Source organism: Perca fluviatilis, chromosome 6, assembly GCF_010015445.1.
Source record: "Perca fluviatilis chromosome 6, GENO_Pfluv_1.0, whole genome shotgun sequence".
Taxonomy (NCBI): domain Eukaryota; kingdom Metazoa; phylum Chordata; class Actinopteri; order Perciformes; family Percidae; genus Perca; species Perca fluviatilis.
This window is the reverse complement of record NC_053117.1, coordinates 42,835,032-42,858,169: the sequence shown is the minus strand read 5'-3', so window position 1 is coordinate 42,858,169 and position 23,138 is coordinate 42,835,032. Positions and strand designations below refer to the sequence as shown.

Genomic DNA, 23,138 nt, shown 5'->3' with positions numbered 1-23,138 from the left:
ACAACTTTCTTTCTTTAAAGTCCCAATATTCATCAATATGTAGTGAAACAATGACTCAAGTAATCCAATAGTAAAGCCGTTTTCCAATACAGCATCCTGAGTTAATCTTTTCACATACCGATGCTGTTGCGTTGCTTTAAGCTGACTCTCCATGCGCCGATGCATCTTTCCAAATGATACTCCAATAGTTGTCTTTTCCCCGTGAGCAATCCAAAACTTCCACAAAGTCCATCAACAAAAATCCACTTCAAGGTGGTTTTTTTTACTTGTGTAGTGCCGATTTGTCCTCAGATTGAACAAAACAAACTAAAAACTCAAAGTCAAAGAGCCACTGAGTCACCAAAGGAGTGAATCTTACGCAGAAGTAAAAATGTTCATTGTCCAGGCAGCGATGGCATTTTGTGAGGTTTATTAATCCAGTTCTCAGCAAACAATAATTTTAAACAAAAGGAGCAATGGCGTCTCTAGGCTCTGGTAGAAAACCATCAGCCCTCCCCGGTGTCTACCTCCCACATACCTGATCACCCCTATATGTCAACTTCACCTGGCTCCTCCATACCTGATCACCCCTATATGTCAACTTCACCTGGCTCCTCCATACCTGATCACCCCTATATGTCAACTTCACCTGGCTCCTCCATACCTGATCACCCCTATATGTAACTACACCTGCCTCCTACTGACTATATCCTTTACTGACACCTATATGAATACACATACCTGATCACCCCTATATGTCAACTTCACCTGGCTCCTCCATACCTGATCACCCCTATATGTAGACTACACCTGGCTCCTCCATACCTGATCACCCCTATATGTCAACTTCACCTGGCTCCTCCATACCTGATCACCCCTATATGTCAACTTCACCTGGCTCCTCCATACCTGATCACCCCTATATGTAGACTACACCTGGCTCCTCCATACCTGATCACCCCTATATGTAGACTACACCTGGCTCCTCCATACCTGATCACCCCTATATGTAGACTACACCTGGCTCCTCCTTACCTGATCACCCCTATATGTCAACTTCACCTGGCTCCTCCATACCTGATCACCCCTATATGTAGACTACACCTGGCTCCTCCATACCTGATCACCCCTATATGTCAACTTCACCTGGCTCCTCCATACCTGATCACCCCTATATGTAGACTACACCTGGCTCCTCCATACCTGATCACCCCTATATGTAGACTACACCTGGCTCCTCCATACCTGATCACCCCTATATGTAGACTACACCTGGCTCCTCCATACCTGATCACCCCTATATGTACACTACACCTGGCTCCTCCATACCTGATCACCCCTATATGTAGACTTCATGGTGGCTAAGGCTGCTTGGTACTTTCTAAACAAAAGCACTAGCAGATACTTAAAATTGTTGGGACCAAGCAGGGGGTTAAACATTGATCTTAACCAAAAATGGCTCAGATTGAGCTGACTGCAGAGACAAAGGAAAAAGGTAAGGCAAGACAAAGGATCTTGGCCTACATGTGAATCCCAAAGCCAGTTTCACCAAACTCCTACAGGCTGCCACTTGGAAGCAGAGTTACCAAAATGGAGATTCTACCTCCAACACGAGGAGGGCAAGGCAGACTGGTGGTGAGACAAAGAACTGCTTCACACCTGTGACAAGTTTGCACTTTTCCCATTGGCTGTCGGGCCTTTGAATGCACCACCCCGCCACTAGGAGGTGGAGGAAGGATAAAAGCTGTCGGCGTTTGTGTTTCTTTGCTTTCCACGGTAACCAGTTACTGACAGGAGGTGCACTAGTCCGGACTAGCTAGCCAGCATCACCTCGCTGGTCGAGATTGAGCTGGGACATTTTATATCTGTCTGATATACAAAGGGGATCCGAGGAAATACTGACAGAGTATTTCCTCATCTGCAGCGGGTTTAATCAGCCTGGATTCAAGAAAAGGAATACTTTCCGTTTCTTGCTTTGTCGACCAGGATTATGTATCGTCCCCTGCTCTGGACGAAACGGATCGTTAAACTCTGGCGAGAGATTTAACTGACAAACAACCACAGTAAGGCTTTACACAGTTCTGGGCAGACGGTAGAACTAGTGTGTTTTGGTTTGTTTATTAATGAGCAAAGGGTTCGCTACCACGTGTTGCCATTAATGTGATCTGTGATTTTAATTATGTACTGGCCTATACGTAGTTATTAATCTGTTTCTGTGAATGTATCATTGATCACGATACTGTTGATTATGTTGTGTTAAGTAGCTGGGTAAAACCGTAAGCGCTACTTGCTAAATCACTCCATTCACGGAGTTTAGTTACTGTCTGCGAGACAATCGCAGAAATCAGCTGTTAGTCGCTGAGCTGGTCATTATCGATAACTAAGATCTCTCACACACACACACACACACACACACACACACACACACACACACACACACACACACACACAGACGTGTCCACAACACATGCTGTTTTGTTTTTGCTTTGTTTTGGGTTGTGATACTGAAAAAGGTATATAAGTTTATTATTGAAGGATTATTGATTAGCTACTGATCATTGTGACGTTAATAAATCTTATTATACTTAAATAGCAGTTGCTTGTGATTATTTGTGTACTTGTTGTAATAATTGCTGGTCGGATAGGCCCGTGCTCGAATTCACACCTTCCTTTGTTTCCTTTTTAAAGGATTTTCACAGAAATGAGACTGTTCCACGGTTTGATTATTGGTCCCTGACTGGCAGGGTTGTGCCCCGTTTTGATTGTTTGTCGATTTGACGAAGTTATTAATAACCATATTCATAACTTTATTAATATTGATAAAACATCTTTGATAATTTGCCAATGATCAAATCTGTACCCTACGTGTATCCTACAAAATAAAAACACTAATGATATAAACAAGCTTATGTAGCTGTAGCAAAACAGAAATTAAATACATAAATATTTAACTATTAAATATAAAAAACAATGAATAGCTCCAACAGTATCTATCAAAACCATTTCCGGTTAGTTCCAATTATTTTTAAAGAATAAAATGACAACAGTTCAAGTGTTCAAACCTTACCTGATTTAAACTTTGAGAATAATTAAAAAATGTAATTAAACAATTGTGACAATTTGTTAAAAGTTGCCTAATATACACTGTGAAATGAATACATAGTCTAAAAACTGAATACTTGTATGAGCTGATTGACTGATTTCAGGGGTACTCAATTGAATTATCGTAAATTACACTGTTGTATTTCTCCTGAAATAATCCGAAGACTTCTTACACCTCTGCTTATTCGTTTTTTCTATAGAGTGACACGTCATGTGATGCCATTATTTGGTGTTAAACTGTTGTTGGAAGCAGGAAGAGAAACCCTCCCCCTGACTGCTGGTTTTATTAAGAAGTAGCAGCTGCAGTTCCACCAAGCTGCCACTGAGTGTCGCTGTCTGACCGCTCTGTAACGGCCGTTCAGGGAACTGCTGAAGGAGAGAAGAGGAAAACACAGTTTAGATACAAAAACTACTACAATAATACGATAACTTTAAGTATTTGTACACATGTGTTCCTCATAGGTGTTTATGTGATAAAAGGGTCGACTGTCTCACGTTAATTTAAGCAGAAATAGCCCGTTCTCTTTTTGCGGAAAAGCTGATTCACCAAATTCAGTTTTCAATTTGAACACATTAGTGAAAAACGTTCACAACTCGACAAATATGAAAAATATGACTGGGTGTATAAATCCAGTTCGAACAGTATGGTGTACTGCCGAAATGAGCAGATGTTAAACAAACAAGTTTAAATAAAACGCCATCAGCTGAAAGCAGAAAGAAAAGCTGCCTCCCGTTTCCCGTCGGACCTTAATGAGTGTGACAGCCAGCGGAAGTAAACAAGGCTGCTGGCCGTAGCGTTAGCTGCATGCTGCTGTTGAATGAGCTGGAAGACGGTATTGTAGTCGTAGAGCAGATGATTCTTTCAGCTGGAACTAAGCAACAATGTCTTCAGTTGAGTGTTTGAGAGAGTTTGTCACCGAGCGACTAACTGCTGCTGCTGAAGAAATATTCCGAGTTGTTGAAAAAACTATCGTCGAGTACGAGGAAGAGATCGCTCGGCAGCGCAGACTGTTGGATGGCGTTTGGAGACCAGAAATCAGGTTACACAGGATAGGTGAGTTTAACCGCTACTATTTGAATCCTGGTTCTATATGTTACACAGGATAGGTGAGTTTAACCGCTACTATTTGAATCCTGGTTCTATATGTTACACAGGATAGGTGAGTTTAACCGCTACTATTTGAATCCTGGTTCTATATGTTACACAGGATAGGTGAGTTTAACCGCTACCCAGTAAGCACACATACGTCGCGGCGACGTATTGGCGATGTAATCAGAATGAATCGGGGATACGTAGTATTTTGGTAGTTTGCTCACTGGCACGACGTCCCCGCGACGTCGCTGCGCTACGTTTCAGCGACATATAGCCGCTCTCTCCGCGACGTATACATATATACATCGTTCTAACGTATGCCATACGTCGTAGAGATGCAGGCAATATACATCGTTCTAACGTATGCAATACATCGTAGAGATGTACGCTTATATACGCCGTTCCAACATCTGCTATACATCTTACAGATGCAGTCTCAGGTACATCTTCCTGACATCTGTTATACGTAGTACAGATGTCAGGAAGATGTGCAGATCAATTGATCCTGCATTAATCCATTTAACAAAACTGGTCAGTATAGGTCACACACACAATTACTTTAAATATCTTTACTAAATTGAATTGCTAAAGTAAGATAGATAAACCATACACAATTACTTATAATAATACATTTTATTTATAAAGCGCTTTTCAGGGTACTCAAAGACAATTTACACAAGTTCAAATCATTATAGAAAAAGCACACTGTAACACATTAAAATATATTCTTGTATGTAGCTAGATTTGGGGATAATTATCCTACTGTGGTCTATACTAAGGGCTAATGTACAAAAACACTACCTTGTGTTGTCTTCCCGTCAACCTTGAAAAAAAAAAAAAATTAAATTTTTCTTCTACACATTTTCAGCGCTTATTTCTACGTCCCATATTTTCTGATATAAAACAAAAGTTGAAAACGGGTCAATTTGACCCTAAGTCAACACAAGGGTTAAAATCTTAAACCAGTGTTTTTTTTAAAAGTCTGAGACTGTGGGCTTCCCCTCAGGCAAAGAGCTGGGGCACGCACGTTTCCTGGGAACGGGGTGCAACAGCTTGAGTTATGTTTTCTCTCGTTTGGTGGGTGTGTCTCTCGATTATTGGCTGTGTTCCAGGTGATACCCAATTATTAGAGACTGTCTGTAAACCCGTGGTAATAAAAAGGGCTTGCACACACAACAGGATGTCAAACACCTTGTTTCAGTTTTAAAAAACGTCACTTTCTCAATTTTTGGATGCCTATGGGATCATGATAATGTTATTTGAACCCAAACACTTAACAATTGAGCCAAGAATAACATTTATTTATTAAGAAAATTAATTATTTTTCTTAATCTGTGGAGTCGCTGAAATATACAGTATTTCTCTTTTTGACTACACACTGCGGAGCTGTATATCACTGCTTCACAACAGCAGTGTGTACATGTTGGAGAACAAAACTAATTGTCACACTATATTGTCCACTTTCTATCATAATGTAAATTATTTCAGTAGCAAAATCCTCTTTTTGGGTTTTTTTTTTTTTTTTTTTGGAAAAAAAAAATTTTTTTTTTTTTTAGAAGCTCCAATTCAGCCTTTAAATATAATTGAACAGTAAGGACATTTGGTCAGTAGGGGGCGCTGCAGACTGTGCAGTTTCATTTTGGATGAAGTTCAAGGTGGGCTGTTTACGGTAGAAGGGATACAGCTACGGCCAAAAGTTACGCAAAAATCCCGCAAAATCTAGACTAATATAATAATATATTTGTTATACTTTCACCCAGGAAAACGTGTTTCATTCCTCTAGAGTTTTTTATTCAAACCACGATCTGTTTCCTGAACTTAACAAGTCGTTTTGGTGCCTAAACTTAACTGTCGTCACCGTAGCTGTATCCCATCTAGCCTCAACCACTGTTAAAGTGCCATTCTGACAATATGTATTTAGATCACTTTGTAAATTAAAGCTTTAAATAGCATGTTATAAATCGTCCCATAAAATATACCATAACTTTCTCTCTAAAAAGGCTAACATCAAGGTTTCATAGTAATCGCAATTATTTAAAAAGTATTTACTTTTGAAACCAAAAGTGTCATTTTATGCTGCCCTCTCTTTACTTCCTACTCCCATTTTCAATTACGATTTTGTAAACTTACCACAGATGATTTGGCAAAGTAATGACTGGGAATATGGCAGCTTTCCACATTTTCCCATTGAATATCTTGGTCATCATGGCAATTGAGAGATCTGAAAAATACAAACATATACAAATTTAAAACAAGATAAGATCCTTAATTCATCCCACAGTGGAGGACATTTTCAGTGATACTGCACCAAAAGGAAAGTGCAATGACAAAAGCATCAGAAAAAACGCAAGAATAAAGCAGTTAAAACTGTTCAGTATACAGACAGAAAGTTTAATAATACGGTATTCACAGTATTGCACAGAGGAGTTATTGATATTGCATAAAAAAGGTGTACATTGATGTTGCACGTGAGTAAATTGTCAGATAGGGTGCGTGTGGTCTACTTGGAGCAGTGTTGATTATAAAGTCTGGCAGCAGCAGGAAGGACGTGTGGTATCTCTCCTTCACTGCACATTAGGGTTACATTTGAATACAAAATGTAACTTAAGTACAACTTCCAAAGGGTTAAAATATTTACTGTTGATAGATGGATATGATTTAATAATAGTTCAGGGCTCCAGACTAACTTTTTTCACTAGGAGCACAGTGGCCCCCTACTGAAAATTTTAGGGGCGCAACCAGAAAATTTAGGGGCACACACCGTAAATCAACATGCTAACCAAATATTCACATTTCTACTAATTTCCACTGTATTACTAATAAATACTTTGATAATAGATGCAGAAATTACAATGTGCTGTTTCAAATTCAGTGTCACTTTTGAAGATGTAACATAGAAGGCACCATGTCATGACAGTAAACAAAATATTTTAAAACTATACCAGCTCTGGTCTACAACTACAATGAATTCACCTTAAAATTAAACATGTATTGTTTAGGCTATCTGAACCAATATTGGTACAGATACCTGAAATTATGGTAAATTTTTTTGGTACTTTCCCTCTGTAATTACAAAACAATTATTTCAGTTGTAAAAATAATTCCAAACCTGTTTATCCTATGTACTTACAACATTATGTTGTTTTATTGTTACACTCTAAAATTAAATTAAAATGAAATTAAACAAAAAATAAAATAAAACCCTCCCTCTCTCCTCCCAAACCCATCCCTACAACCTATTAAATTGAATAATTATTCATTTCTTACTCACTGTAACTTGTTTAGCCTGTTGTATTTTCATCATGACTGTTTTCAATTGCTCTTTAATGTTTCATGTAAAGCACTTTGAGTTGCCTTGTTGCTGGAAGGAACTGTAGAAATAAAGTTGCCTTGCCTTACAACCTCAGCCTGTCAGTCAGTCGCCAGGGCACAATTGCACACAGTTGAGCCTGCTGCTTATCTCAGAGGAAGTGTAACGTCAACAGCACCGTGACTGTTTTTAATATCATATTGCAGCAAACGCTGTCTGTGTGAAGTTTTTAAAAACTGTAACCATACTTGAAACCACTTTATCGGCATCACTCACTGTGACTTCAACAAAACAGCCGACGTAGTTTGCGCCGATCGCACCTCTGCGTGTGTGTGTGCGAGTGTGTGTGTTTGTGTCGGGGCACCGCTCTCTGTCAATTTTCAGAGAGGACAGATAAGCTTGCGCTTACGCGCTCAGGTACCGAAATTTCGACATTTAACGTGTAAAAAACGGGGGCAAATTTGCTGGCCGCACATGTGCGACTGGATGTAAAATTCAGTCGCACACTCTCAAATTTTTCTCTCTGCGACCATTTGGTCGCAGTCTGGAGCCCTGTAGTTTATTACCTACCCATTTCAAAGTCTGTGTAGGTCTTCTTCTTTGGCTTCCTCTTCTGGAATCATTAGTGCCTCTTCCTCTTAGCAGGCCAATTCAGCAGTGGTCGTCAAATCAGTTTTCAAACTCTTTCCTCTTATCTGAAAGAGATTAATATACAGAGGTAATTAATAATTCAAGTACAATGTAATAGATAGAGAAAGTCTAGGACCCCTTGAACACACAGGGGGTTAAAAAAATTAGAGCAACACATAAGAATCATGAGTGGCACTGCGCCTGCCCCAAATACTAGATAGATTCAGATTACAGGTGTGTAATTTGCATCTTGCAACAAACTAATATGACAATAACATACCTGACTCTTTTCACTTGTTGATCAGGCTTACAATAACAACCATTATTGTGGTATGATGTCCTTCATCTCTGCATTGCCTTCTCTCCCACCTCCTGCCGACGTTTTCTGATCTTCCACTATACATCATACCAACATAAAAACAGACACACTATGTGAAAGCTACTATCAAAAAATACTGCTCTTTTGTGAGGATGCAGTATTTTTAGTATTGTAACTACTGTTTCACAATGAACACGGTGTATTCCTGACATTTTGTAGAAGATGGTGATATTCTTAGCAAGAACCCCCTTTTTAATGAGGGATAACTAGTGAAACAAACAAGCAAACAAACATCAACTAACAGTTTACCAAAGTTACCCTTGCTGTAAACATTATAGCACACATACGTCGCCACGATGTGTATTGGCGATGTAATCCAAATTCATCGGGGATACGTAGTAGATTGCTCGTTTGGTCACTGGCACGACGTTCCGCGGAGTCGCTGTAATGCGTTTCAACGACATTATAGCCGCTTTCTCCGCGACGTATACATATATACATCGTCGCAAGCGTATTTCATACATCTTACAGATGCACACATATAGCTACATCGTTCTAACGGAAAACGGGAAAAAAGCAATATACCAATTCAATTATTGTGATATTGATAATTGTATTGATCTCAAAGTCAAATGTGATTCAATATGTCCATCGACGCGGTTTACTTCCTGTTAAAGCCGATTATAAACCGCTAACGTCAGTTAGGCTTATGGTCAATTTAGCTTCAACAAAAGTAAAACTTGAAGTTAAGTGACTGGACAGTAACTACATTAAGCTAACGCTTAGCTTGCCAGGTAAATTGTTTTATTTTAATTAATCAACGTTAGTGATATATCAGCAAGAAAATCATGGTAACAGGTGACGATGCTCATTAGTGTTTTGAAGGCTAACGTTATCTACCGAAAACGGGCACCATCTAGCTAATAACTGATGTTTTATGACCGTTGGCACCTCCCAACCCCATTTTCAAAATCAGTTGTTAACCAGATTTAATGCCGAGTGTACAGAAACGAACCACAGTCTTACTAGCTAAACTGTCCTAAACTAATTTTACATAGTGTCATTTAGTTAATAAGCAGGGTAAAAATAAAATATTACAATCACAATGTAATAAGTACGAACGTTAGCCTGCCATTAGACGGCCCCTGAACCTCTTCACCTTTTTTAAATATGATTTAACGTTAGTTGGCAGATTAGCTAGCTAGCTAGCTAGTTAGCTAGCTAGCTAGCTAACACTACATGCCGAATTTACCTTTAGCTAGCTACATTTTGATTATATAACAAGTCTTCAGCTTTAAATGTTCCCTGTTGAGATTTCAGTTCCATTAAAGCCAAAACAAAATTCAAATTAACCGATATGAGCAAAGTATGACTGAGGTGCGGCACTCAGTTACTGTTAGCTAGCTAGCTAAAATTAACGTTAAGGGATATCGGGTAACGTTCAATTAGCTATAGCTAGCTAGCAGCCTCACGTTAGCTAACGTTACTGGCATGTAGCTACTGCAACTGACATAGCTAGCAGCTAACGTTAACTTTACATTCAGATTCAGTCAGATTAGTACATATAGCTAGCAAGCTAACTAGCTAGAGCACGGATATTTTAATTTTAAATGAATGTGAAAAAGGGCGGCTAGTGCGATGTGAGCCTGATCTAACGGCTCTAAAGTTACTTTAAACCATGACATGGCGTAACTTACTAACATATCTTGTTATTAGTCCAATGAACACCAACTTCCACATGAGAAAACGTCGAAATATTTGTATTAACGTTACGTTAAGATGAAATAGTGCTTACCATGGTATTTGACAGCAGCAAAGAAGCAGTCTCCATCCTAACCCTTCGTAGACTGGCAACTTTTTTTCCCTTTCCTTTATCGACTGTGGCGCGAATATGTTGCTGGGCGGAATTCAGATTCACTGTCCATCACATCAACAGTGTGTGTGTACAGTAAAGACATCCAGACGCTCAATAAACGATGCTTCCAAATGACCCGCGAACAACTGAGGAACCGTTAATACATCTCACCGACATAGTTAATATGTCGCTGCGATGTATAGATTGCGATCATAATAAGACGTCCAGATGCTCAATAAACGATGTTTCATTATGACCCGCGAACAACTGAGGAACTGTTAATACATCTCACCGACATAGTTAATACGTTGCTGCGATGTATAGATTGTGATCATAATAAGACGTCCAGACGTTCAATAAACGATGCTTCGTTATTCTTCTTTATGACCCGAGATCAATTGCAGACGAAGCGATCAATTGCATACGTTGTGCCGACGTATGTGTGCTTACTGGGTACTATTTGAATCCTGGTGCTATATGTCACACAGGATAGGTGAGTTTAACCGCTACTATTTGAATCCTGGTTATATATGTTACACAGGATAGGTCCCAGCTAACAATTTTTGGTTCCCAGAACGTTCTGGGAACGTTCGTTTTTGGTTACATCGAACGTTCCCCTAACGTTCCCCTAACGTTGTAACCTTTATGGAACGTTCCCCTAACGTTACAACCTTTAGATAACGTTCCCCTAACGTTCCCCCACGTTGCAACCTTTTATGGAACGTTCCTCTAACGTTATTTTTTACAATTCCATAACCTTTACACTAAACTAACAACCATGGTACCAAAAAAATAAAAAAAACATTTTTATATAAGAATCCGTTTTATTTGCCATATAGACACATACTGCACAAGAGAGACAACATACATATAGGCACATTAACACAATATAGTGTATAAATGTAGAATGCAAATCTGCCCTACAAAGGAAAAACATGTTTGGGCAAAAATGAGTTAATGTCACTTTTGGGGTATTTGAGACCTCCTTTATCATGTGAATAAATATCGTGAGTCAATTTGATTGTTTTAACAAGAAAATGAAGACAACCGTAACATCCAAAACCATACAAGAAACCACAGCAGAACGCCGTAACAGCTGTTACGGATCTCTGCACGCTGAAGTTGAGTGTTCGCACTTTGTTTAGCCAGGCATCAAGAGAGAGGTTACTGTACCGCCGTGATCTTACTGTACTCTAGCCTCGTCGTAGCCTACTTTGCCGCTTTTAATTGTCACCAAACCACGTAACATACACATGACATATCAAATAAAGTGATGATTCCTATTCTGTCAGTGACAGCCCGGAGCTAGCTACATTGCTAGCTACAGCGCTAACGTTGATGCTGACACACCTTCTCACTTGGCGGAGCCTCACATCAGACGCTGAAAACCAATTATTAAATACACAGCTGGCATCCTATATGGGCTGAAATATGTGCCACCAGAAACTGAATTTGAATCATTTATATTTGAATTTGAATTGCTAAACTTAAATAATTGCATTGAAAAACTGAATTTGAATCACATAATTTGAAATTGTATTGTTTAATTTGAATCATTGCATTGAAAAACTGAATCTGAATAGTATAATTTGAAATTGAATTCATTCGTTTGTAACTGAATTCCAATAAAATTTGATCTTCACTGAAAATTCAACTCTCTATATATCCTCACATTCAGTTCTCACTATTCAGATTCAGATCATGAAATTCAATTTCAAGTTACTGAGACAGACATCCGGGTACTTGGAGGGTGAAGGAAGAAGTAATCGAGCGATCAATAGGTAGAGTTCAGTGGCGCATATCACAGGACTCCTCTTCGGCCAGCACAAACGTTTTGGAGCACAGCCTCGCCTTGACCCAGAGACTCATAGATAATATAATCTACCTGTTCACAATGTTGAAAATGTAATGCCTGGTGTTGGGGCTTAGGGTTTATTAGTCACATTCTTCCACTTAAGTAAACTTAAAATGAACTATCGCTACTTACCTTAGCCTAGCCTACTGCATGCAAAGTAGTGTGACTATCCATATTTTAATACATGTTAATTAATTTAAACATTTGAATTGCATTGGTTACTTTGTACATCAGCAAGCCTGCAATACAATGTGATGTAAGAGCCAGTCCCCTGAGTTTATACAAGATGTTTCCACATTAAAACGAGTCTATTTTTAATCAACTCTAATATCTGATCGTTTTTCTCTTTCCTTAGAGCGTTTATATACATATTTAAGTTAGTTTTGTTTGTGATTTAAAAGTGTAGCTTTATCATCATGTGCAGGAACAAACAAAACAAAGAGACTAATTAATGTGTTTATAAAAAGAATATTTATTATAATCAGTTCACAGATCTGAGTCCAAACAGAAACTGCACCCTTCTGAACTAAGAGGTTCTGCTTCAAAGTGAAGTTTAAACAGACTGAAATGTCCAGGCACTCCTATTTATTCATTCATTTCTGCATGTAGTTATTTATTTAACGAGACTTAAAATCATGTCCACAGTCCGAGTCCCGCCAGACTCCCTTTAGGAAACCTGTAATTTAAACTTCAGCAGCGCTTCGGCCAGTCCGATCCGCTGAGTCCTGGTTCTAGTTCTCCGGGCTTCCCTTCCCTCCAGCTGTCCCAGCAGTACGGCCCGGGCCTCCAACAGCGCGTGGTGTCGGTTTTGCTTTCCAGGAAGCGGGCATTGAGCTCCGCAAACGGACTCTGCTGCCCCGCTTTAGCTCTTCCTCCGCGCCGCCCCCAATAGCAGTGGAACTTCCAGCCGAAATTACATACAGGTCGTCCTGGACTACATGGAAGATCCTGCCGATCACCACTCTTGTCTTTGGTCAGTCTCGATTGCTCTTCCTTCATCCTCCAAGTACCCGGATGTCTGTCTCAGTAACTTGAAATTGAATTTCATGATCTGAATCTGAATAGTGAGAACTGAATGTGAGGATATATAGAGAGTTGAATTTTCAGTGAAGATCAAATTTTATTGGAATTCAGTTACAAACGAATGAATTCAATTTCAAACTATTCAGATTCAGTTTTTCAATGCAATGATTCAAATTAAACAATACAATTTCAAATTGTGTGATTCAAATTCAGTTTTTCAATGCAATTATTCAAGTTTAGCAATTCAAATTCAAATATAAATGATTCAAATTCAGTTTCTGGTGGCACATATTTCAGCCCATAATCCTACCTTTCCATGCAATCCGATATAATCCATGGAAGATATAATCCATAGCAATGCACGTCATCTGCTGTATCCACAACAGTCCATACGTGTTTGAGCTATATTTCCTTCTTGCAGGTGTTCATGTCAAATAAATCCATCAAAGCACTAAGCTAGTTATTGCTAACGCCTGTACAAAGTATGCTAACCTAAATGTTATCTCAGAATTAAAAAGTAGTAATCCAAGTCGAGCTTGTTGACTGTGCATCTTAAGCAGTTTGGTGGCCCTTAGTGTTAAACATTATATATTTATTGTTAAACAATAAATATACCTTTGTATTCAATTATAATTAAATTATCTTTATTGAGAAAATACTTCTTGTAATTTTTCATACTGTACTGCAAAGTTACTTATCTGTCATACTGTTGAACTGTGTTAGTGTTGCCACACTATCCTGATAATTATAGCAGTAAATAGGAACAAGCAAAGGTTTTCTATATAATTTAAAACCAATCCCCTGATGACTAGACCTTGGTTAGGTGTTCTTATAATCGATGTAAGTATGGTGAACAGCAAGCAAATATTGATTATATGTCAGTTACTGCCTTTTGCCTTTGCATGACTCCTTGTTTTTGGCACATGATACAAAGGAAGAGTACAGGAACTGCCAAACAAGGATCAAAGGTCAATTTTGAGCTCAAGATTTTTTGCATACAAACATTTCTTAATTGTAGCAACTAGTTGTCAAATTTTGGGAGTTCTACCTATAATACTTTTGTCTGGACAAAACAGAAACTTTAAAGTCATTTTTCTCAGTTTCACACTAGCAAGTTAAGGTCTTTTGCCTTTGCAGGGCAGAAATGTAGTGTGCAAGATGCATATTGGAATGATAAAGTATGTAATGTGTAGGTGAATGGCCAAAGTGGGGATGACCCCACTTATCAGCAGTTCAGGAGAGTGATGGCAGAGGGAAAGAAGCTGTTCTTGTGTCTGGTTGTTCGTGTGCAGGGATCTGTAGCGCCCGCCAGAGGGGAGGAGGCAGGAGGATGGCAGCAGTGTAGAAGATGGCCAATAGCTCTTGTGGTAGGCCATGCTTCCGCAGTTGCCGTAGGAAGTACATCCTCTGCAGAGCCTTTTTAAGGATGTTGGACTCCCTCTTCAGGTCCTGGGAAATGATGGAGCCCAGAAACTTGAATGAGTCGACCTTTGACATTAGGCTGTTGGATATTGTGAGGGGGAGCACTGGGGGGTCCTCCACGTCTGCTGCAGTCAGCACGGGGAAGTTTTTCTGAAGCGCCGCTAGAGTAGCAAGAAGAAGCAAAGTTACAAGTCAAATTAAAACCCCTTATCAGCCAAGCTACGCATAATACTGATGTAAACAATAAAATAACACCTGCCTGTTATAACCCTGCAGATTGTCAGGCCCTGGAAGGCCTTTGTCTTTCTGCCCTGCAGGCTATATGGATTTACAACGTCATTGGTTGAAAGGTTGTCAGAAAAAGTTGCTGTAAAACAAATATAGAAATACAAATTACACATGTAGAACAAAGTGGAGAGCTTGTACAATCTCATTTTGTAAGAGAAGTCAGTTCAGTTATAATGATATTTTAATTTATGCAATTATATAGTGTTATCTTAGGGCAGGGTAGGGCCACTTAATTACCATTTTGTTCCTCCTCTCCTGTTGAACTCCTGCAGCTCGATGACTGTTGAGCAGGGCGACAGCAACACGTCATCGACTGGAGCAGAGGGAGGTGACTGGGAGCTCCATAAGAGCATGAGCAGCTCATCCATCTTTTCCTCAAATGTGTCCATCTGCTGTGCCATGCGGGTAATGCGAGGTCCTCATGGCTATGGAATAATTAATGGTTTTAGTTGTTATACATTATACCAGTCACGTGATATGCACCAGGTTGAATTTCAGTAGTTCCATGGTAGGAAATATGACTGGTTTCTTAAATGCATGCATAAATGTTAACTTACACTCTGTCCTGAAATGCTTTCTTGCTTGTGGAATGGATTCATCTGAAATAAAAGACCATACAATTTGTACTGATTGCAAAAAGAATATATGAAGTGTAAATAATGTAGTCTGTACTTAAGGTCTTACCATGATTATCTAAATAAACGATGGATGTATTTAGACAACCAAGGAGGTGTAATCATTATGTTATGCTAGGTTAGCCTGCAGTTTTGTGAACAGAGCTTCTGTTAATATATCCATGGCTTTATCTCTCATCCACGTTACAGGCTTTACAGCATACAGCCCTCGGATGTATCGTAAGATAAGTGTTTAAACCTAAACCCACATCGGCTCTTAGGGACATGTAAGATATTACGTTAACGTTAGCTAGCTACCTAGCTAGTTAACTAACTCCAGCAGTTTTGGGAAACGCCAATGATGTTAAATCCATGTAACGGGCTTTACAGCAGCCATCCCTCAGATGTATCCTAAGATAATACCATGGATGTATTAATAGAACACATGGTGAATTACAGCTTTACCAGCCAGGTTCCTTATGGTGGTTAAAACATCACCGAGGGAAGGTTCAGTCTCTGTGGCCAACTTTGATGTATCCTCCATACTAGGGCTAGCAGCTTAGCTAGCTGTGGAAAGCTAACTTGTTTCCCGCGTTAGCATACGGGCTAGCAGTCTTGAGCGGAGGAAAGTCTTTACTGTTGACAGCCGACAATGTCTTTCTTGGTATCTTCGTCCTACCTTGCGTTATAAAACCGTCGGTGAAGTGTAGTCAGCATAGGTTTTAGCCAATGGCAGTATTTCAGTTCAAATTTGGGACCAAGCGAACGGATCTTTTGTCTGTCCTGTTAGCCAGGTGTGTGTACCGGTGTTGTAAATGGAAGTCAGGACAGGACTTGAATCGGTCACCTGAGAGCAGAGGCACTGTCTTCCCCTACTGGCGTGGGGGTGTAACGGTAGGATTTGTACACTGGACTGAGACACTTGTTAGAAATGAAAGAAGTGAATTTTCTTAGTTGTGAAAATCGTTCCATTGATAGATTCTTGTTTTAAGTATTGTCACCTTATACAGTTAAAGCGCCCATATTCTGCTCATTTTCAGGTTCATAACTGTATTTTGAGGTTGTACCAGAATAGGTTTACATGGTTTAATTTTCAAAAAACACCATATTTTTGTTGTACTGCACAGCTCTCTCTCACTGCTGCAGATCCTCTTTTCACCTGGTTTCTGTTTTAGCTACAGAGTGAGACCTCTTTTCTTCTTCTTCTTCTGTACTATCTTTGATTGCACTCGCACATGCTCAGTAGCTCAGATGTAGATCATGTCAGCTAGCTAACTCTAGAGACAGTAAAAGAAAGCTGTTTCTTCAACTTTGGTCAGTTACAAGGCAGGATTAGCTGGGAGACTTCTAAATGAGGGCGCACATGTAAGTAGTTCTTTTGTAGATTATGGTGAATGTGTGTGTTGTAGCAGTGCTTTGCTATTGAGAACGACGTAGCATGCTAGCGTTAGCCGGCTAAAGCTAGCATTAGCCGGCTAAAGCTAGCATTAGCCGGCTAACGGTTGTGGTTAGCCAGCTCATTTCGGACTGTGACGTCACAGTCCGAGGCCGATTTTGAACAGCTCACTAGGAGACTGAAGGCAGGACACATTCAGAAACCGTATCTCACTCAAAACAGAATGGATGGATTTTTTTCAAAGTTTGTATGTGTGTGCAAGCACCAGAGACACAAAAGAACACCCCAAATCCCAGAAAAAGTGTTTTTTTCATAATATGGGCACTTTAAAAAAACGAAATCAAGCACAAAAGTATTGTTTTTAACAAAATTGTTATCAGCCTAAAAATAATTATATTCTCTTGCTATGTTGTTTGTCTTACTTCGAATTTATAAGACCAATAATCTTTGCATGAATCTAAATCAAGTGACTGCTAGGCTACTTCAAAAACTTAAATGGAGCTGGTAAAAATAAACATTTTCAAAACCGCACTCAGAACAACCAAAAACAACCAAACGGGAACGTTGTGTGGAGGTAACAGTGCAACCACAGAAGAACGTTCCCGTTGGTTGGTTCCCCTAACGTTTAGGGAACGTTATAACCATGAGGGAACGTTCCCTAAACGTTAGTTTTTGGTTTGGTTCGAACTAACCTTTAGAGAACCAAAAACTAACGTTCCCCAACGTTCCCTAAACGTTCTGTGTTAGTGGGGGTGAGTTTAACCGCTACTATTTGAATCCTGGTTCTATATGTTACACAGGATAGGTGAGTTTAACCGCTACTATTTGAATCCTGGTTAGAACCAGGGATGTCTGACTTCAGTGTGACCTATGTGAGATGTCTCTGGTATCACTCGGAGCCAGTCGGGTTGGTAACAGCCAGTTTATTTCCAATGGTAGACAATAGTGTGTGAATACTCATCTCAAAGGACAACAGCTAGCATGCTCTGTCTCGTTGGAAATCCTCCGTTGCTGTGAGGAATTTCCCATCTCTACAACCTCATTTTCTCTGTGCAAAACTTTGACACTTACTTTAGCAAAGCAATATACATGAATAATACATTTAATTGAAATAAATAAACAACATTTAAGCTGTTCTCTTGCAAATTAACAAGGAGTCAATATATAAACAAAATTACAATATGGCTTCTTCATACTGGACTGTTACTTTTTTTTTATATCCTTTTCAGCAGGGGCGGATCTACCGGGGTGGCATAGGGTGGCAAATGCCACCCTAAAAGAAAGCCTTGCCACCCCTGCTGCCACCCCAGTTGGCAGCAACGAATTAAAAGTTATGGTCAATTTTACCATTTACGAGCATGAATCCAGTGTCTGACTGCAGTCAGTAAAAAACTGTTTGCTTCCCCTCTCACACATCTGCCACTCATCACCTGTGTCTTACCTTAATGCCTTTCCTGTGATCTAGATCCGCCCCTGCTTTTCAGTATTTTAACAGTTAACAATAATAATGATGTGCTGGACTTTTCCCACAGTATAAAACAACAGTAAATATCTCAATACAAAATATTTCACCACTGACTACAGCAACATCCAACATACTGCAACGTACCTGCATTTACAATGGAAGACAACAGTGTGTGAATGCTCATCTCAAAGGACAACAGCTAGCATGCTCTGTCTGTAAAGGAAAGACAGCACATGTAGGTGCTAGTTAGCATGCAGAAAATATTTTTTGAATGGTAAAACATGAATAAAACGACTGGTAAATAAATACAACCATTGCCAAATTAACTTCAGACAATTATTATATCTTACCAAACAAACTGGGTCAACATTTAAGTGCTTTTCAAGTAGTTAACACTATATTGTCCACAAGCATTCACAGACATGTTACCTCGTTGGAAATCCTCCGTTGCTGTGAGGAATTTCCCATAATGCTGCGCTACAACTACTCAAAGCAGGTACGGCTTTTAACAGTAGATGGCATAGTTGTGCCAATTTAGTAGAATTTAACCTAAACCCATTCAACTATGTTACATCAGAATAACGACAAGTCAAAAATTAATTTGAATGTGGTTCTGGATAGGATTGGGCATCGAGAACCGATTCCTACTTTTTGGTTTCCGTAGCGGCCAGGCGCTTGTTGTGTTGCAGCCATGGAGCACAGTTAGCGGGGCTCTAATGTAGCTTTAATTTAAATTGAAAAAGTCCTGTTATACTGCAACCCACCACTTGAATCAAAATAACTTTCCTCTTATTTGTGAAAATAGGCATGTGACCTGTTTCAAATCCCTCCCAAAGAATCGGAATGGCGATTTCATGCCGGTCAACGCTACAATTAACTGACAACATAAGTTATACGAGTTACAGTTCTCAAGGATGCACGCACACACGGACGCCACAGCACGCTCTCTTTTTCCTTTCTCTCAACTTCTCCACCATGTGTGGCGCGTACATGCTCGCGGTGTGAAGTGCGTCGGCGCTATTCTCCCACATGTAGGGAACCTCGTGAGTTAACCTGCAACATGTCAGCTGTTTGGACTTCAGCGTGTGAGCAGAAGATAACAAGTTTACAATATGCAACACCTGCAATGAAAAAGTAGGGCGTGGAGAAATCGGAATCGGCCTAGAAAGTTGTAATCGGTGCATCTCTACTTTACATCCAATAATTTAAGCCACTGTACTGAAGCTACGCCACAAAACATCCCCTGCTTTATCGTCATTTCTAAAATAAATGGGACCATAATTTACAAATTATCCTACTGTATTAAAGAAGACTTAAAACTAGCGATTGAGACCATAAACTCAAGAAAATGTTTACTGAAGTAATAAATTGTGAGAAGTAGGGTCATTTGCTCATAGACTTCTATAGAAACAGATTTCTTTTTAGAGCCGGTGGAGTCTCCCTCTGCCGGAAGTTAGAGAGAATGCAGCTTTAAGGAGCTTCAGCATTGGCTTCACTCTTTAGCCCCAGAAATTCTGTTTACTATTTTTACAGTCTATGGTCTCAGGAAAAAGAGAACAAGTGTTCTGTTATTTTCTGCAATAACAGTAGTATCCTATTTATTTTGTTGTCTGTCCCTCCAGAGCTCCTACAGCAACATGTCTGTGAGGAGGTTCTGTCTGACCAGCAGCTCTGTATTCAGGAGAGGAACTCCAGTCTGGCCCAAGAGGACCCAGAGCCTCCACAGATTACAGAGGACCAGGAGGAACTGTGCACCAGTCAGGATGGAGAGCAGCTTGTACAGAAGCAGGAGACTGATACCTTTTGTCCTAGTAACAACGTAAACAACACTAACATGTCAGAGATTCACCGTAATACTCAAACAGGTAAGCGTTTTTTATGTGACATATGGGAAAGAGTTTAAGTTTAATTCAGGTTTGAAGAAACACCTGAGAATCCACACAGGTGAGAAGTCATATTCTTGCAAAATGTGGAAAAGGTTTCAGCCAAAATAGTGGCTTGTTGGTTTAATTGAGAACTCAAACAGGTGAGAAGCTGTACATCTGCAAGAACTTTTATACTTTGATATATTCTGTGCTATACACTTCTCTAAACCCTTCTGTTCTGGTAATTGCTCAGAAACCCCCTATATATTGTTTATATATCTAGGAAAGCCATACATCTCCAGAATGCCCTAGGTGTCTGGTTTATTTCACCTGTGTGTAAATGCAGACATCCGGTAGCTACCGTTGATCAGCATGTACGGCTTATGGTCTATTTTAAAATTAATGGGACCATCATTTACAAAATGATGCTGTATTGAAGAAGACTTGAAACTAGCGATTGAGACCATAAAGTTGTTATGAAAAGGTTGTAAATTAAGTGAGAAGTAGGGTCATTTTCTCTGGTACTCTTATAGATCACTTATTTTTGGAGCCAGAGGAGTCGACCCTGCTGGAAGTAAGAGAGAATGCATTTTTTCACTAGTGTAGTGTCCTTTTGGAGCATGTGTTAGCTTGGTTCCCAGTGTGATGAAGAAGGTGTTGGTTAACACCTCCTATTTCTTTTAGATTATCTAGGAGTAGTGGCTATAATGAGTTAGCATCGCCACAGATAGAAGAACTGGAGAAGAATGGTGCTTTAACTAGCACAAACAGATAATGCTAGCCTATTAAATGAGTTTACATCTGGGACCTGACTGTGGTTTCTGTAACATAATCAACAGTAGGAATAACCTGCTTCAATTATCATAGTTAGTATCAGTGTTCCATTGACATGAAACTGCTATTTAACTACTGTGAACAGAAATACATATGCATTTAACTGATGTATAATCTGTACAAAAGTAACATCAATATAATAAATCAGGGAACTTGTATTTCGTGAATCATTCATTATCTTTAATAAATCAGGGAAACTGTGTGTGTGTCTGTGTATGTCGTAAACCATTCATCCAATCTATTTCACACTTTGTTGGCAATGAAGTTTTCGTTTTAACATTTGGAGCAGTTTGGACAGCATTGGATATTAATAAACTGTGAAATGAACTATATGACAATAACTAAACTGTTGCGCTGGCTCTTCTGTGTCTGCCCTTCACAATACAAGTCTAGCTTAAATTCACTCTGATCATTTGCTAAAGAGACAACTCAATAAAAAGTTATTTATGCCGACACTAGATATTAAACAAAAGCCAGACATATCATATAAAGTTGCTGTGAGCTGTAAATTCTCCACTTCTAAGCACACAGCAGAACATAACGTTCCTCGTTCAGACTCACCCTGGGTTTGGTTGTTTATTATTGATGATAATAATGATGAGACGAGACAGCACCGCCGTCATTACACACTGACTGCAATATCGTTGAAAAAGACAGACTAAAATTAGTAGTACAATGTTTTTCTCTGAATTCCTAGTACACAGTAAGTCAGTAGTAGGCTGGTTGCATATTCAGTGCTTTGTCGTCTTTCTGTGAGTAATCTTGGGGGAACAGTGGTTCTGGAGAATGCTTATTGTAAATTAATGATTTTCTGTCTGAGCAAAAACATTCATCGCAACTCTATAACCTCCTGGTAAAGCTAACTCAGTAATAGAGAGGGTAATACAGCACCGTAAAGAAAGAGAACTTTACGACCGTAATTGTGGTAAACACTACCACTTTTGTCCAAAGCGGCCGCTGGAATCAACAAAAACTGAAAGTTACATATGGCCACTTTAACTCTACGTAATAGTGTAGAAATAAAACTTATTAATGAAGACATGTGCGCAAAAAATCAATATGCTGGAGAGCCCCAGAGCCTGGGCGTTCACCTACCATGTGTTTCTGTACAATTTTCATTGTTTGCATGTAGGGTAGACAGCAATCAGTTTTTGGCGGACCGATGGTCCACCGCGAAGACATCATTCACCTATTCAGATACTGACACAGAAGGCACCCTTTATCGTCTGATCCAGAAGCTCCGTTCATCATTTTTACAGTCTATGTTCTCAAGAAAAAGAGAACAAGTGTTCTGTTCTTTTCTCCAATAACAGTAGTATCCTATTTCTTTTGTTGTCTGTCCCTCCAGAGCTCCCACAACAACATGTCTGTAAGGAGGAGGATGTACTCTCTGACCAGCAGCTCTGTATTCAGGAGAGGAACTCCAGTCTGGACCAAGAGGACCCAGAGCCTCCACAGATTAAAGAGGACCAGGAGGAACTGTGCACCAGTCAGGAGGGAGAGCAGCTTGTACTGAAGCAGGAGACTGATACCTTTACGTTGACTCCTACTTATGAGGAAAGGGACCACAGTGAAGCTCAGACTCTGAACTTCAATCCTGATGATGACACTCTAAGTGCAGCAGAGAAAGAGTCTGTAGCCAACATGTCAGTTATAACCTCTGTGGTATCAGAAGCAAACAGTGACCACCAGGTCCTCTCTCACAACTCTGATGAAGCTGAGAGCCAAGATCAGAAAGGAGGCAAGCATGGAGACTCAGGATCAACTAGAAATGCAGAGCCAGAACCAAAGAAGAGACGACGGAAGAGAAGAAGTTACAGTAACAACGTAGACAACACTAACGTGTCAGAGATTGACCCTAATACTCAAACAGGTAAAAAGTCTTTCATATGTGACACATGTGAAAAAGACTTTAAGTGTAATTCAGCATTGCAGACACACCTGAGAATCCACACAGGTGAGAAACCTTATTCGTGCAAAACATGTGGAAAAGGGTTTGGACGAAATGGTACCTTGTTGGTCCACATGAGAGTCCACACAGGTGAGAAACCATATTCTTGCAAAACATGTGGAAAAGGGTTTGGGCGT

At 39.7% G+C, this 23,138-nt stretch overlaps 1 protein-coding gene and 1 long non-coding RNA gene across 2 annotated transcripts in view; one reads left to right on the top strand and one right to left on the bottom strand.

Annotated features, from left to right (window-relative positions):
- Window positions 1–3,827: 3,827 nt before the first annotated feature.
- Window positions 3,828–23,138, top strand: part of LOC120561115 — a 31,938-nt gene continuing 12,627 nt past the window's right edge. Inside the window, exons 1-3 of the mRNA XM_039804065.1 lie at window positions 3,828–4,135; window positions 19,974–20,216; window positions 22,399–22,923. Coding sequence (XP_039659999.1) covers window positions 3,964–4,135; window positions 19,974–20,216; window positions 22,399–22,923 — 940 coding nt within the window. The 5' untranslated portion in view covers window positions 3,828–3,963. The remainder of the gene's footprint in view (window positions 4,136–19,973; window positions 20,217–22,398; window positions 22,924–23,138) is intronic.
- Window positions 6,362–8,424, bottom strand: LOC120560254. The gene is made up of 3 exons (XR_005639460.1): window positions 8,395–8,424; window positions 8,055–8,179; window positions 6,362–6,395 (listed from the first exon to the last, which is right to left on the bottom strand). It is a non-coding gene; the product is annotated as an uncharacterized LOC120560254 (long non-coding RNA).